The 15554-nt window shown below is 49.4% G+C and overlaps 1 protein-coding gene across 1 annotated transcript in view; it reads right to left on the bottom strand.

The window, feature by feature from the left end:
- Positions 1 to 15554, bottom strand: part of tspoap1 (TSPO associated protein 1) — a gene marked incomplete at both ends in the record, with an annotated part of 203051 nt that overhangs the window by 28844 nt on the left and 158653 nt on the right. Inside the window, 9 exons of the mRNA XM_084320339.1 lie at positions 1513 to 1615; positions 2386 to 3225; positions 3588 to 3713; positions 9320 to 9631; positions 9750 to 10061; positions 10401 to 10592; positions 11059 to 11270; positions 13788 to 14687; positions 15434 to 15543. Of these exons, the coding sequence (XP_084176465.1) occupies positions 1513 to 1615; positions 2386 to 3225; positions 3588 to 3713; positions 9320 to 9631; positions 9750 to 10061; positions 10401 to 10592; positions 11059 to 11270; positions 13788 to 14687; positions 15434 to 15543 (3107 nt within the window). The remainder of the gene's footprint in view (positions 1 to 1512; positions 1616 to 2385; positions 3226 to 3587; positions 3714 to 9319; positions 9632 to 9749; positions 10062 to 10400; positions 10593 to 11058; positions 11271 to 13787; positions 14688 to 15433; positions 15544 to 15554) is intronic.

Here is a 15554-nt window from a genome sequence, read left to right as displayed (position 1 = left end):
TAATTATAATTATATTAAATATAATTGCTTTGTCTGTCTGTTATATACCCTAAGTCTCATGGTTACATGTAGAGAGAGAGAGAGAGAGAGAGAGAGAGAGAGAGAGAGAGAGAGAGAGAGAGAGAGAGAGAGATAGAGAGAGAGAGAGAGAGAGAGAGGTGGAGAGACATAGATATGTAGAGAGAGACAGAGAGATGTAGAGATATGTAGAGAGAGAGAGGTGGAGAGACAGAGATGTAGAGAGAGAGACAGAGAGAGGTGGAGAGACAGAGAGAGACAGAGAGAGATGTAGAGATATGTAGAGAGAGATAGATAGAGGTGGAGAGACAGAGATGTAGAGAGAGAGACAGAGAGGTGGAGAGACAGAGAGAGACAGAGAGAGATGTAGAGATATGTAGAGAGAGACAGAGAGAGGTGGAGAGACAGAGAGAGACAGAGAGAGATGTAGAGATATGTAGAGAAAGAGAGAGAGGTGGAGAGACAGAGAGATGTAGAGAGAGACAGAGAGAGGTGGAGAGACAGAGAGATGTAGAGAGAGAGGTGGAGAGACAGAGAGATGTAGAGAGAGAGATGTAGAGAGAGACAGAGAGAGAGAGATGTAGAGAGAGACAGAGAGAGAGAGATCTAGAGAGAGACAGAGAGATGTAGAGATATGTAGAGAGAGAGAGACAGAGAGAGAGATCTAGAGAGAGACAGAGAGATGTAGAGATATGTAGAGAGAGAGAGACAGAGAGAGAGAGAGAGAGACAGAGAGAGGTGGAGAGAGACACAGAGAGAGGTGGAGAGAGAGACAGAGAGAGGTAGATAGAGACAGAGAGGTAGAGAGAGAGACAGAGAGAGAGAGGTAGAGAGAGACAGAGAGAGACAGAGAGGTAGAGAGAGACAGAGAGGTAGAGAGAGAGAGACAGAGAGAGACAGAGAGAGACAGAGAGAGGTAGAGAGAGACAGAGAGAGGTAGAGAGACAGAGAGAGACAGGGAGAGGTAGAGAGAGACAGAGAGGTAGAGAGAGAGACAGAGAGAGAGAGGTAGAGAGAGACAGAGAGAGACAGAGAGAGGTAGAGAGAGACATCGAGACAGAGAGAGGTAGAGAGAGACAGAGAGGTAGAGAGACAGAGAGAGGTAGAGAGAGACATAGAGGTAGAGAGAGACAAAAATGGTAAATGGCTGCTTTTTTATATAGTACTTTTATTCAAAGCGCTTTACAATTTGTTACTCACATTTTTACCCATTCACTCACACGTTCACACACCGACGGCGGAGGCAACCATGCAAGGTGCCAACCTGCTCATCGGGAGCAATTAGGGGTTAAGTGTCTTGCTCAAGGACACATCGACACGCTGCCCGGGAGGAGCGGGAATCGAACCGGGAACCTCCGGATTGCCAGACGACAGTCTGCTCTACCTCCCGAGCCACTGTCGCCCCAAAAACATAGAGAGGTAGAGAGACATAGAGGTAGAGAGACAGAGAGAGGGGGGAGAAACAGGAGGACAGAAACAGGGAAGAGCACTGACCTTTGGGCTGCCTGGCTTGTGAGCCTGCTGGATTGGGAGGGAGCTCCGGCTGACCCCCCCACGCTGCCCCCGCCTCCGCTGGTGGGACTCTGCCACCACCCTCCTGCTCAACAACACAGAGAGATACACCATCAGACATGCACCACATGCAGCACCACCACCACAGGGAGGTCAGGGCACCTGGGGAACAATTGCAGCCGTTTATCTTTCCACAATGTATTAATCTCCGCTTTATGTAATGAAGCAATTTTGATATCAGTTGAAAAACCCTCACAAAACACGACAAACCCAAGAGGTTCCCATCATTTTACCTAACTCGAGCCCCGTCCTCTTTTCTTAATCCTCCAATCACAACCGTTGCTTTCCTGAAGCAACAGTTGTGATTGGAAGATCAAGAAAAGAGGGCAGTGCTTAAGATAGATACCATATAAACAATAAGCATTTTAGGGCAGTGTTAGCAGACAAAAAAAACACAGAAAAGAAAATATGAAAGCCTTTTCATTTCAAAAAGCAAAAGCACGGCTAGGGGGAATATGGGCCACAGTATAAGAGAGGATTATTCACGACACAGATTCAACACTTCTATATGGGTGGTGGGGAGAGGAGAAGAGATCAGACATGATCTAAACGCAGCCACAGGGAAACGAAGGAACTGGCTTCAACCTTTTGCAACACAGCTGTTGACTAAACGTTTAACAGAACTGGCGGACGGTATTGCAAGAGTCCCACGTGACCAGACTGAGTTGGACCACCTCCTTGTCCCACTGTCCACTGCTCTGACAGTGACGACGGGGGTTCTCCACTAAAGGACACAAAAGGTTACAGCCGCTCCGCTACTGGGGTTGGGGGGGGGGGGGGGCTGGGAGAACACACCCGTTGTTGCTGTAGATCTGCCTGAGGTCCTTGACGGAGGAGGGGCCTGCCGCGGTCCGGCTCCACCCACCACTCGGAGCTCGCCTGGTCCACCACCACCTCCCCGGACTCGTAGTCCGAGGGCCCCTCGCTGTCGTCCGCGCCGTACTCCACGTCGATCTCCGCCCCGCGGCCGGTGGGCGACCTCACTGTCCGCACCGTCTTACTGACGAGGTAGGCCCCCGGGCCGGGGTTACTGACGAGGTAGGCCCCCGGGCCGGGGCTCTGACCCGGCGGCTTATGGCCCGCGGGGTCGGGTACCGCCGCGATGGCCAACTGACTCCTGAGCATGGCCTCTCTCCGGAGACGGTCCCCCAGCCCTCCGATCACCGCCATGGCTCTCTCCCTGCCGGGGGGGAGCATCTGGGGTGGACAGCGGGCCAAGGACTGCCTCCTGCTGCTACTGCCGGCATGTGGCCTCAAGTGGTCTTCAGGATAAAACATGGTGTCCACGGTGTCTGCATAGTGGACTCTGTGCTGAGGCTGGGCCCGAGCCTGCAAGGCTCCATATCTGGGTAAAAGCTCTTTGGTTGTGGATCCGAGATCCCTACTGGAGGGATGGTGGTGGTGGTGGTGGTAAGGGTGAGAGTGTGGGTTGGAGTGCCGGTGCTGGAGGTAGTCACTGTCTCCGTGGTGGTAGGGGTGTCTATGGTGCGGCAAACAGTCCTGCTGGTCCATGTCGTCCTCCTCCGTGGCCTCGGGGATGCTGAACAGACGCTCCTGATGGTGGACGTCGGGAGGCAACTTTAGGATCTTCTCAAGAATGTCCTCATCGCTGTCTGGAGGATCCGACTTGAAGAACTATACAAGGATCAGGGGTCAAGGTAAGCCAGAATAGGTAGGCAAAGGTGGTGGTGGTGGTGGTGGGGGGGGGGGTATGGTAATGTTCAGTGAAAATAGGGGACGTGAATAAGGCAAAGCAGAGGACAGCCCACCCCGTACCAGAGGAAGAAGAAGGAAGAACGAGAAAAGATCAAGTATGTATTAAAGACAGAAAGACAAATAAAGCAATAAACAAAAATAAAGCCACCAAAACAAGAACGTAACAGCTATGCAAAATAAATGAAATAATGGTGAAAAAGCTGAATCTTACAAAGTGCATGTGTGCAGAAATAATAATAATAATACGTGTGTGTACTGTGTACGCAGTGCCGGTCTTTTACCCGGTTGGCCGTGGTGTAACCCCTGGGGGGGTCGGAGTAGGGGTCCTCCTCCTCGGTCTCCTCCAGGATGTCTGAGAGGTCCGAGCGACTGTTCTCTGCATGATAGTCACCGGGAAGCTCGAAGCTCTGCGGCACAGGACACACACACATTTTGGAATCAATCAACAGATACACAAATATTTAACTGAAAGAATTATTCAAATATATTATACAAATGTATTTTCATTTCAGATGCCGGGAGATGCAGTGATGCACTGGTTGACACTTAACCCCAAAAATCTCCTGGCATTGATCACAGACTGTGAGAGGCCCAACACATCTACATACCGTATACACAGCAATATATTAAACAATATTTAACTACTCATCTCTAGTGCTAGTTCTACTGTAGTACTGCCTCTGCTAAATAAAAATAAATCACTTTCACTGAAACCAAAGGTACAGCATAGAAGATGATGCATTATATTATCTTATAAAGAATCTCTGTCTGTCCTTCAATTTCCTCGAGAACCATTCATCTGATTCACTTCACACTTGGTGGGAGAAAGTCCAGTGTCAAGTGTGAAGTGGATTGGATGAGCGGTTCTTGAGAAAGCTGCAATCAGCAATACCGGGGGCTACCTTATACCGGTCATACTACCTTAGCAGGAAAGGGGCTAAATATAGCTCCAATCTCTAGAGTGCGATATAAAACAACCCCCCTCTTCCATGGTGTAATTTGTGGCAAAAAACGTCTTATATTCGGGACAATACGGTAGATTAACACTATGGTCGCCAAAAACGCCTTACCACGTCATTCCCCGCCATGCTCATTCTGCCAAAGACGCCGTACCACGTCTTTGATATCAATATTTCAAAAATCTGTGATCGCAATCATATTTCTCCCCCGGAGACTTGAGATCTACTGTTGATCCCCTCTCAACTCTCCAACGGTTGAAGAGCGCCATCTGGTGGTCGATCGGCGGATCGCCCAAACCAGAAACAGGAAACGGAAGCTGGTGCTCATTCCAATTCGGTCCGATCACTCGCTAATAGTCCCAGGACTCGAGCTAGACACAATGGATAGCAATCCGTTACCAATAACTCGATAAACAACATGATTTGGACGTATATACTATTATACAACCTGGAGATGGATCGCATATTTCTACATCCCATAATAGGAATATTTCTGCTCCACGCTCATCGCCCAACGCTACGAGGAAGCTACGGTAAGTTTCAGTGTTATTTTTTACCGTGTTCGATACTAACTGCTATAATGGTCATATCACCCACACTAGATGAATCATCTAACGTTGGCCACGGAATTATAAACGACCCCCCCCCCCCATCCGGTCAACATCAGATGATAAGTAGTAACTTCTAGAAGCACGTCCATTTGAAATTTTTTATCTGGCGCAGATTTCTATCAAACTGTATTTGCTACACCCTGAACAATAGATACTTGACGTTGAATGGGCCATAGTAATGTCAATTTAGCAATACAATTTAAAAAGTTATAGCCCTGCAAAGAAGGGGAACTTCTCCATAGACAAATAGAGCTGGCGTGGGATGGTTTATTGTGAATAAGCCTGGCGACCAAAGTGTTAAGATTCTTTATGATTCACCAGCCGCTATTTTGGGGTACAAAGCAGGGGTGCCTATTATCCCCCTTGCTATTCACTCTGATTATAGAACCTCTTGCTGCAAAGATCAGATCTCTCAATCACATTGAGAAAAAATCTAGATAAAGAATTGTCTGTAAAGAACACACATTTGCACTTTGATGTTTTTTGCCTGCATGCTGCATCCAATAAAGAATGTTATAATAAAAAAAGAACACAAACATTCCACCAATTCAGACCAAGTGGGGCTGACTCCCAAAAACTGCTCTTAATCACAGCTTAGTGATTAGTCCAAGCGGACAATGTGCTGCAGCCTTAACCCATTCAGTGCCAACCACGAGATTAGTCGGGTTAACTCGCCATGCGTTGCGTGCCAAGACCCGAGAAAACTCGGGTTTTAATCGTTATTTCTTTTATTAGCGATATCCATTCATTTTTCATCCATCCAGCCTGACGTTATCATTGGGAATGGGTCTGAGCTCGCAAAGGGCAAATACCGCCACCTATCGTCTCCCGGATGGTATTGCACATCATTGGATTGGATTGGCTGGGACTGTGCATCAGAAAAAAAACTCCGGTCCGGGGTTTCCCTTCTCGGGCAAGCAGTGTCGTGTTACCACATTCACTGGGGAGGCTGGGAGCAGTATGGTGTTACCACATTCACTGGGGAGGCTGGGAGCAGTATGGTGTTACCACATTCACAGGGGAGGCTGGGAGCAGTATGGTGTTACCACATTCACTGGGGAGGCTGGGAGCAGTATGGTGTTACCACATTCACTGGGGAGGCTGGGAGCAGTATGGTGTTACCACATTCACTGGGGAGGCTGGGAGCAGTATGGTGTTACCACATTCACTGGGGAGGCTGGGAGCAGCGTCGATTATGTGTTTTGGACTATAACGTTGGATCAATAAACGTGATCAATATTTGGAATGGCGATCAGGAATTGGATTAATCCTTTTGCAGAACATCTGATGTGAGGTAAGGACTCTATTTTACCAGTCTTGTGTTAATCAGATGTTTTTTCCTCCGCCATCGGAGTGTGTGTGTGTGTGCGTGACGTTAGCGCTGACCAAGTCATGGATAATAGATTTTTCAGCCCGCTTCTCTAGCGTGCATAAGGACTCATATACTATAGATAATCTAGCGTTTATTTGAAAACGATTCATAAATCAGCCGAAAAATTACAACATGTTTTGTGTATGGGCTATTATCTCGGATTTCTCTGGAATGACTAGAAATCTCCAAAACTATACTCGTATTCAAAATGGTATAAAACGGAAATGTACCAATGAAAAAACAATCCGTTTCGTACATGTTGACTGCAAGCAAGTCATTGATAAGCGACGGGTGTATTAGACCCATAGCCATAATTTAAGATATAGTTTAAGCGTTCGCAAATTTCCCCGTCCTCCCATTGACTAAAGAGCTGGCACGGAAGGGCCTAATTTGGTCATATGGGTGTGGCTCTGAATGAGTTAAGACTTAAGAGACCACAACGGTTAGCTTCTTCACAACACACCTATTACCACCTGTAACCATGTACAGTATGTGTGTTTGTCCAGCATCAACACATTTATATTCAGCATCAAGAAGGTTGTGGGTTCGATTTCCGCTTGGGGACCAGGTTGCCGTGTTGCCAGGTACCCAGGTGGGGTATTTCCCGGGCCTTTCTGTGTAGAGTTTGCATGTTCACCCCCCGTGCTCGCAAGGGTTTCCTCTCCCGATAAGATAAACCCAATGGAAAAACATGCACAACAGATCGCTAACGCTGTCGCGTCCCTGACGAAGACTGACAGGAGCACTTGGATAGGTCCCGGCTGCCCTCGGGGGGGGGGGGGGGGGGGGGGGGACGACGGGATGGGAAGTGCAGAGAACATCGTCAGCGACTCAGTGCATAACTGTGTGTGTGTGTTCCTGTGGGTCGCCCATCGCATGTGTGTGTGTGTTAATCTGATGACAAATAAAGACTTATACTTATACAACACAACATGTGGCTGATGCTATAGACGCTATAGACGCTATAGACGGGTTCAGTGGAATGTCGTGAGGCACCTCCACGCTATAGACGGGTTCAGTGGAATGTCGTGAAGCACCTCCACGCTATAGACGGGTTCAGTGGAATGTCGTGAGGCACCTCCATGCTATAGACGGGTTCAGTGGAATGTCTTGAGGCACCTCCACGCTATAGACGGGTTCAGTGGAATGTCTTGAGGCACCTCCACGCTATAGACGGGTTCAGTGGAATGTCTTGAGGCACCTCCACGCTATAGACGGGTTCAGTGGAATGTCGTGAGGCACCTCCACACTATAGACGGGTTCAGTGGAATGTCGTGAGGCACCTCCACGCTATAGACGGGTTCAGTGGAATGTCTTGAGGCACCTCCACGCTATAGACGGGTTCAGTGGAATGTCGTGATGCACCTCCACGCTATAGACGGGTTCAGTGGAATGTCGTGAGGCACCTCCACGCTATAGACGGGTTCAGTGGAATGTCGTGATGCACCTCCACGCTATAGACGGGTTCAGTGGAATGTCTTGAGGCACCTCCACGCTATAGACGGGTTCAGTGGAATGTCTTGAGGCACCTCCACGCTATAGACGGGTTCAGTGGAATGTCGTGAGGCACCTCCACGCTATAGACGGGTTCAGTGGAATATCTGATGTGTTGCAAGTTGATTTGTTGCAATGCAAGGTCTTTAGAGAAGAAAAGTCTATACTATGATGACGTTTCCTTGACAACCAGGACCCACAGTGCTGGGACCAGGATGCTATTGAGCAACGGACTTTAGAACGCTGGTCACAGTCAGCACTCTAGTAGTTCTTTACTTCCTTTGTAATAATAGGAACCGTGTTGCAATGTTGGCTAACTGATGAGAAATCCCATGTAGACTGGTTCATGTTTGTTTTTCGGTGTCAATTTGAAACAGTCTATAATGCCTGTGGCCACACAGTACGCCAACACACAGACGGCCCAAGCTCTGTTTCACTTATAGGTCTGAATGTCAGCTGGTAATGGTTTACCGGTACAAGTACAACAATGCTGAAAAGACAACTGCCATAGATTTGTTTGTTCAACTATCTTCCACAAAGCACTGTTCTTATAGTTTTTACACTATTGGACGTGCCTGGATTCAGCCACTGAATCACTAACTGAATCTAGCCAGTACCTCCCCTTAGTGGCGGACTGGGACCATAATTCCTACCGGGAATTTTGACTCAGGCAGGCTAGGCCAGGCCAGGCCTTGTCAATTTCAATGTCCATCTGATTCAAAACTTGTGTAGTAACACCTCTGATTGCGCCCTGCTTTCGTCTCATTCGTTCAATTTCAGTCCGACGTTAGTCTTCACCCATTCTAGAGCTATCCAAAACGCTCATATCTCCCGGGTTTTGGCAGTCGATCTCATCATGATTGAAACCAATAGGCTTGTTTGAGATTGGCGAGGCCTGCGCAGGCCCGCACAGGCGCGCTGCCTCGTGCTGGGTTGTGAATGACAACTTATAGAGCCTGAATTTATATAGAGAGCACATCTCAGCACAACTAGAAACACTTCTACTGACCTGGCCTGCTTCGGAGTTCAGTGGCCTGACAGCGGGCAAAAAAAAAAAAATACAAATAAAATAAAAACACATTTGCGAGTCTGCCAGGCCATGCCAGTCTGCCAGGCCACCGGGAAAACTCCCAGTGCTCCCGATGGCCAGTCCACCAGTGCCTACCCTGACATGGCTGACAGACATGATGCTTTTGACTCGGTTGAGCAACGTATTTCTGGGTGAATCCTACTTTTGAATTGTTTTGTGATTCAGGGTCTGGTCCTGCTGCCCCGATAGGTGCTTTCTCTGGTTGGACCTTTGACCTGGCCAATCAGCATCTGTTACTAGACTAGAGTCTACTTATACCCATCAGGTCTGTGGACCAGAATAATACATTGGATTGGAAGCATGTTCAAACAATGAAGTGAAATGGAACACAATCAGGCTGAGGCTACCCATGCTGGACCTCTTCTTTCCAGCATGTTAAGCTCCATGAATGCGCCGATCTTGTAAACAAGAGGTAACAGGAGTTAGCAATCCAGCAACCATGACAGCAAGAATAAACCCAGCTAGAGTTAATAGAACCAGCACTGACCTGCTGCTTATTACTTTGCACTGGATCCGGTCTCAGGAACTCCTCTATGGACACCAGGCGGATATTCTGGCCGTCCTCCTCTGCCTCAGACTCCAGCGGCGGGGGGTCGAGGTGCCGGGGCACGGGGTCTACGACTGGGTCTCTGGGTGGTGTGGGGATGCGATCATCAGCAGCCCAGGGGAAGGTGGGCTCAATGAAGTCCCCGACAGAGAGGAAAGGGCGTGTCGCTTCGGGGCTGTCTGCGTCTCTCTGCTGCTCTACCATCACTGCTACTGGCGTTGGGTTTGAGATGGAGGCCAAGGTCACATTAACCTGCAGACGTGGAAGAGACATGTTCAATACCATTGCACGCCACCCTACACCCTACAAATATATACATAATGAGATGAATGGTAGAGCGTATATAAGAGCCTGGCAGAGGGAGGGTTACCATTGAGGTGATCATGGAAGCTTGTGGTAGCGGGGCCTCTTGCACGGCCAAAGCAGCAGCGGACGAAGGGTTGGACCAGGCCTCCACATACGAGGCGGACGAGAGAAGGCCTTCAGTGTGGAGAGCTGGAGGGTTGGCGGCGGCCTCCCCCGTGAGGCCCATGATGGCATGTGTGTCTGGTGGCGGGGTGGAGGGGGGCAGCATGGAGACTTTGGCAGCAGAGTTCCCGTAGAAGGGAGGTGACGTCAGGATGGGGGGAGGGGACGACGTCAGGATGGGGGGAGGGGATGACGTCAGGATGGGGGAAGGGGACTTCAGGATGGGGGAAGGGGATATCCGGATGGGGGAAGGGGACTTCAGGATGTAGGGAGGTGACGTCACGGTGGGGGGAGGGGACATCAGGATGGGGGAAGGGGATATCCGGATGGGGGAAGGGGACTTCAGGATGGGGGAAGGGGACTTCAGGATGGTGGGAGGTGACGTCACGGTGGGGGGAGGGGACGTCAAGATGGGGGAAGGGGACATCCGGATGGGAGAAGGGGACTTCAGGGTGGGGGGAGGGGACGTCAGGGTGGGGGGAGGGGACGTCAGGGTGGCGGCAGGTGACGACCGCGTGGGGGGTTCTGTGGGGGCGCAGGCGAGGGCTGGCACAACTGGAGGAGGGGTAGCCGGGCCTGCCATGATGGCGGCCAGCTTGGCGGGCACGTTGACTGGCACAGAGTCAGAGGACTCCCCGTGGGCGGACATGGTGCGGACGGTGAGTTCCTGGGCCGCCTGTAGGGACTGGATCTGTGACGGGCCCAGCAGGGCACTACCTGCTGTGGGGGACGACACCTCCAACACCTAGGGCAAGAATGGCACAGTAAATATTAAAGGAACAGGCCAACTTTTTGGGAAATTTGCTTATTTGCCATCTACCCTGGAGTTAGACAAGCAGATACATACCCTTTTCTTCTCTGTGCATGCATTAGGTAATGCACTAGTTCCCAACAGTCACGAAATACACTCCAAATACAACTCTAAAACCTGTCCGTTTTCTGCACAGAGAAGAAAATGGTATGTATCTGCTTGACTAACTCCAGGGTCGATGGCAAATGGGCAAATTTCCCAAAAAGTTGGCATGTTCCTTTAACACTCCTTGCTACCACACACACACACACACAAATACCACTCTTCCAAAATCCATACATGAATAACAATGTACTGGAATACAGAATACTTTGTTCTAATCCAAGCCAAGTCATATTACACATGCTCTATGGAGCAGAGTATTGCATAAGAAAACAACATGAAAAGCCCAGTTTCCTGCCTTTTTCCTGTCCGCGTAGAGGGTGTAGCCGGTGACACCGACCCCGTTGGAGGTCCCGGCAGCATCTATGGTGACAGGCAGCCAGCTGATGAGGGCGATCCCAGGGGAGGGCCCGTGCTCCAGCTGCACGTCCAGAGGAGCATCAGGGGGACCTGGCGGAGCATCAGGGGGTTCAGCATCACACCGCAGCACACCAGCCTCACGAGGAGCGGCTGACCATGTGACCAGGCAGGCACACACTTTAACCCTTTCACTACCAAAGGGTTAAGCCTTTCACTGCGACAATACAGAAGGTTAACCCTTTCGCTGCCACATGACAAATGGTTAACCCTTTCACTACCACACTACATAAGGTTAACCCTTTCACTATCACACTACAGACGGTTAACAGTCTGTAGTGTGGTAGTGAAAGGGTTTAAGGCCTTATTGAGCAATCTTGTTTAAAAAAAAAATGTATACATGATATTGAAGGAAGTAGCCTTGTTTTTCAATGTATAGAATGTAAATATCTGTAGATGACAGCATCTACTCATAGATCTCAGATGAGGGGGACAGTATTAGTGGTGTCAGATGAGACAGGGCAGATGAGACAGGGCTGTGCCCCAAGGCCGGCAAGCAACAGCTGATAGCCACAGCGTTTAGTTTTGGGTAAGCGATGCCGGTAATATCAACATCACCGTTGCTATAGTGATTTGGGTCAAAAGTGCCGTTGCCATGGTATCGTGTCACTTAGTAACGAGAAAAGGGGGCAGGGCCCCGCTGCTAGGGGAAAGACGTTATGAGATGTGAGTTTTTCCGGGGTAAGTTAGACTAAGACACGACGCGGAGGCGAGCAGACGCGCTGACAGAGACTTTGAAACTAACAAACTGGAGGTGATGGGGGGCCACTAACCTGCCATCAGTGTGCTGGAGGTGAGGGGGGCCACTAACCTGCCATCAGTGTGCTGGAGGTGATGGGGGCCACTAACCTGCCATCAGTGTGCTGGAGGTGAGGGGGGCCACTAACCTGCCATCAGTGTGCTGGAGGTGATGGGGGCCACTAACCTGCCATCAGTGTGATGAAGGTGAGGGGGGCCACTAACCTGCCATCAGTGTGCTGGAGGTGAGGGGGGCCACTAACCTGCCATCAGTGTGCTGGAGGTGATGGGGGCCACTAACCTGCCATCAGTGTGCTGGAGGTGATGGGGGCCACTAACCTGCCATCAGTGTGCTGGAGGTGATGGGGGCCACTAACCTGCCATCAGTGTGCTGGAGGTGATGGGGGCCACTAACCTGCCATCAGTGTGCTGGAGGTGATGGGGGCCACTAACCTGCCATCAGTGTGCTGAAGGTGAGGGGGGCCACTAACCTGCCATCAGTGTGCTGGAGGTGAGGGGGGCCACTAACCTGCCATCAGTGTGCTGAAGGTGGTGGGGGCCACATACATTGCAAAATGAAATTCCAGGACTTTCAAGTACTTTTCCAATCACTATTTTTCATTTGAAAAGGGCATTGAAAAGGATATTAACTTTGAAATGCTGTTTTTTATAAAAAAAAAAATCTGATCCAATATGTATGGCTTAAAAACCAATTTCCGACAATTAGTAAATTAAAAAAATGTCATTTCTTGATTCAGAAATGTTTTATCATGGATGAACAAAACTTTCAATGTGAATGGTTGATTTGAATTTCAAGGACTTTCAAGGACTTTGCACCTTGTTAACACTTTCTTCGCCAGGCTTATGTACATCATTATACCCCTCTCTGCCAGCTCTATTTGTCTATGGAGATGTTCACCTTCTTTGCACGGCTATAACTTTTTAAATTGTATTGCTAAATTGACATTACTATGGCCCATTCAACGTCAATTATCTATCGTTCAGGACGTAGGAACGTTATACTTTTTCATTCACATATTCATACTAAAATACGGTCTAAAGTATAAGTATGTTTTTATCGTTTTCTGCAGCTTTCTCCAGAACGTGATTTATAGCCCTAAATGCATTATATTGATGATCAAATACAGTTTGATAGCGATCGGCGCAAGATAAAAAAAAATTCAAATGGACGTGCTTCTAGAAGTTACTACTTATCATCTGATGTTGACCGGATGGGGGGGGGGTCGTTTATAATTCCGTGGCCAACATTAGATGATTCATCTAGTGTGGGTGATATGATCATTAGAGCAGTTAGTATCGAACACGTAAAAAAAAAACGCTGAAACTCACCGTAGCTTCCTCGTAGCGTTGGGCGATGAGCGTGGAGCAGAAATATTCCTATTATGGGATGTTGAAATATGCGATCCATCTCCAGGTTGTATAATAGTATATGCGTCCAAATCATGTTGTTTATCGAGTTATTGGTAACGGATTGCTATCCATTGTGTCTAGCTCGAGTCCCGGGACTATTAGCGAGTGATCGGACCGAATTGGAATGAGCACCGCCGATCGGCCACCAGATGGCGCTCTTGAACCGTTGGAGAGTTGAGAGGGGATCAACAGTATATCTCAAGTCTCCGGGGGAGAAATATGATTGCGATCACAGATTTTTGAAATATTGATCTCAATGACGTGTTACGGCGTCATTGGCAGAATTAGCATGGCGGGGAATGACGAGTTTAGGCGTCTCTGGCAGAGAAAGTGTTAAAGAATTTGCTGTTTTCAAGGAATTCCAGGCCTTGACTTGTCTTTTTCTTTGAAAATCAAGCACTTTAAGCACTTCAAGGACCTTGTGCGAACCCTGCCACTAACCTGCCATCAGTGTGCTGAAGGTGATGGTGGCACTCTTGTGTTGGCGTCGCTCCGCGGGCAGCTCCCAGGGCGTGCGGTGCGGGCGCGCCTCCACCCTCACCGTGTAGTGGAGGCTGGGCGTGAGGTTACTGAGGCACAGCGAGTAGCAGCCGGCCTTCACCAGCTCGCACTCCTCCTCGTTCAAAGACACGATGTGCACATAGTTGCTGTTGCCGGGCAGCCAGGCGAGGCAGGCGGAGGTGGCGGTGACCCGGTCGGCGCGGAGCTGCGTGGGCGCCACGCACACGTCCCGCCCCACCAGGACGCTGCAGCGCAGCTGGTCGGAGGGCCCCCGCTCCGTCACGCTCTGCACCGACACGCGGTAGGCCTTGAGGCCCACGTCCAGCCGCTCCAGCACCGCCTTGGTCTGAGCGCCGAAGGGCACGTTCTGCCGCAGCTCCTGGTCCACGAACACGTTGTAGCTCCACACGTCGCCCCAGCCCGCCGGCACCATGGGCGGGTCCCAGCCGATGATGATGCTCTTGGCCAGCTGCTTGATGAGGGTGAGCTTGCGCGGGTAAGGCACAGTGTCCACCCCCACCTCCTCCAGGTCCAGATCCAGGCCGTTGGTGAGGGCGGGCGTCGCCGGGACGGCGGGGGGGGCCGCTGCTGCCGGCTCCGAGGGGGCGGTGGCGGGGACGGAGGACGTGGACAGATCCGTGGTCCTCTCCGAGGCGCTGAGGCCCGTCGTGTGGAGGTGGTGGTGCTGCAGGCTGGCGCTGTGGAGGCTGGCGTCCAGCAGGGAGTCGTGGGACGCCTCCCCGGCCTCGGGATGGTGAGCGGCGCTCATGACGTCGTCGTCGGAGACGCGCTCCACGAAGTTGGAGGGAACCAGCCCTCTGCGCCCGTCCATGAGCTCGCCTGAGGAGGAGATACGGTGCCGTTGTTGAGATGCGAGACATGTGATGTTGGGAGACGGGAAGAACACTATGTGGTTTAAGAATGAGATGAGAAGGATCTAGGGCCGTACCGAATAGTTCGAAGCTTCGAAGCTTTGTTAATGTTGACATTCGAATTCTAAATCAACATTCGAATTTTGAATACAAAATTTATAAAAAAAAAAAAAAAAAATATATATATATAAATTTTTTTTTAATAAAAAATATATTTATACATTCTTTTTTTTATATATTTGTTATGTGTCTATTCATTCTGTTTAAACCAATGGGGTTTTTCTTCACAGTTGCAGATAAAGATTAGGCTACACTAATATTATACTATTATATATGACTTGTCATAAAAATTTAAATAAAACATTTATCATAAATGATGTAGCCTATCTGCATCCGCTTGGCGCTCCATCAAGACGTCACCATCACGTTCGTACCAACCGTGCCCTTATTGGATTATTTATGTTGACGAAACTGACGAGATATATTCATTAAAGAAAGTTGATTTAAAAGACTCATTTAATCAGATTAATCACTTTATTCAAATTGGGGATTTAGTTTGAGGATATTTATAAATCTTTTTATTAATTTTTTTGGATTATGTCATAAAACATGACGACAGACATTCGAAGCTTCGTTCGAATACTTCAATAGAAGCTTCGAATGTTAAAAAATGACATTCGGTACAGCCCTAGAAGTATCAGAAGTGATGTGTACCTTCATAGAAGCCATCGTCGTCCATGTCTCCGTACACATAGATGTATTCCCCAGCAGTGAGTGGCAGCTCCACCTCTGGGTTGTCGTTGGGGCCGTCGTACGGGTTATAGCTGGAGGACCA

This window comes from Notolepis coatsorum, assembly GCF_963971535.1.
Source record: "Notolepis coatsorum genome assembly, chromosome: 8".
Classification (NCBI taxonomy): domain Eukaryota; kingdom Metazoa; phylum Chordata; class Actinopteri; order Aulopiformes; family Paralepididae; genus Notolepis; species Notolepis coatsorum.
The sequence above is the reverse complement of the archived record's forward strand: the minus strand, read 5'-3'. Positions and strand labels throughout refer to the sequence as shown.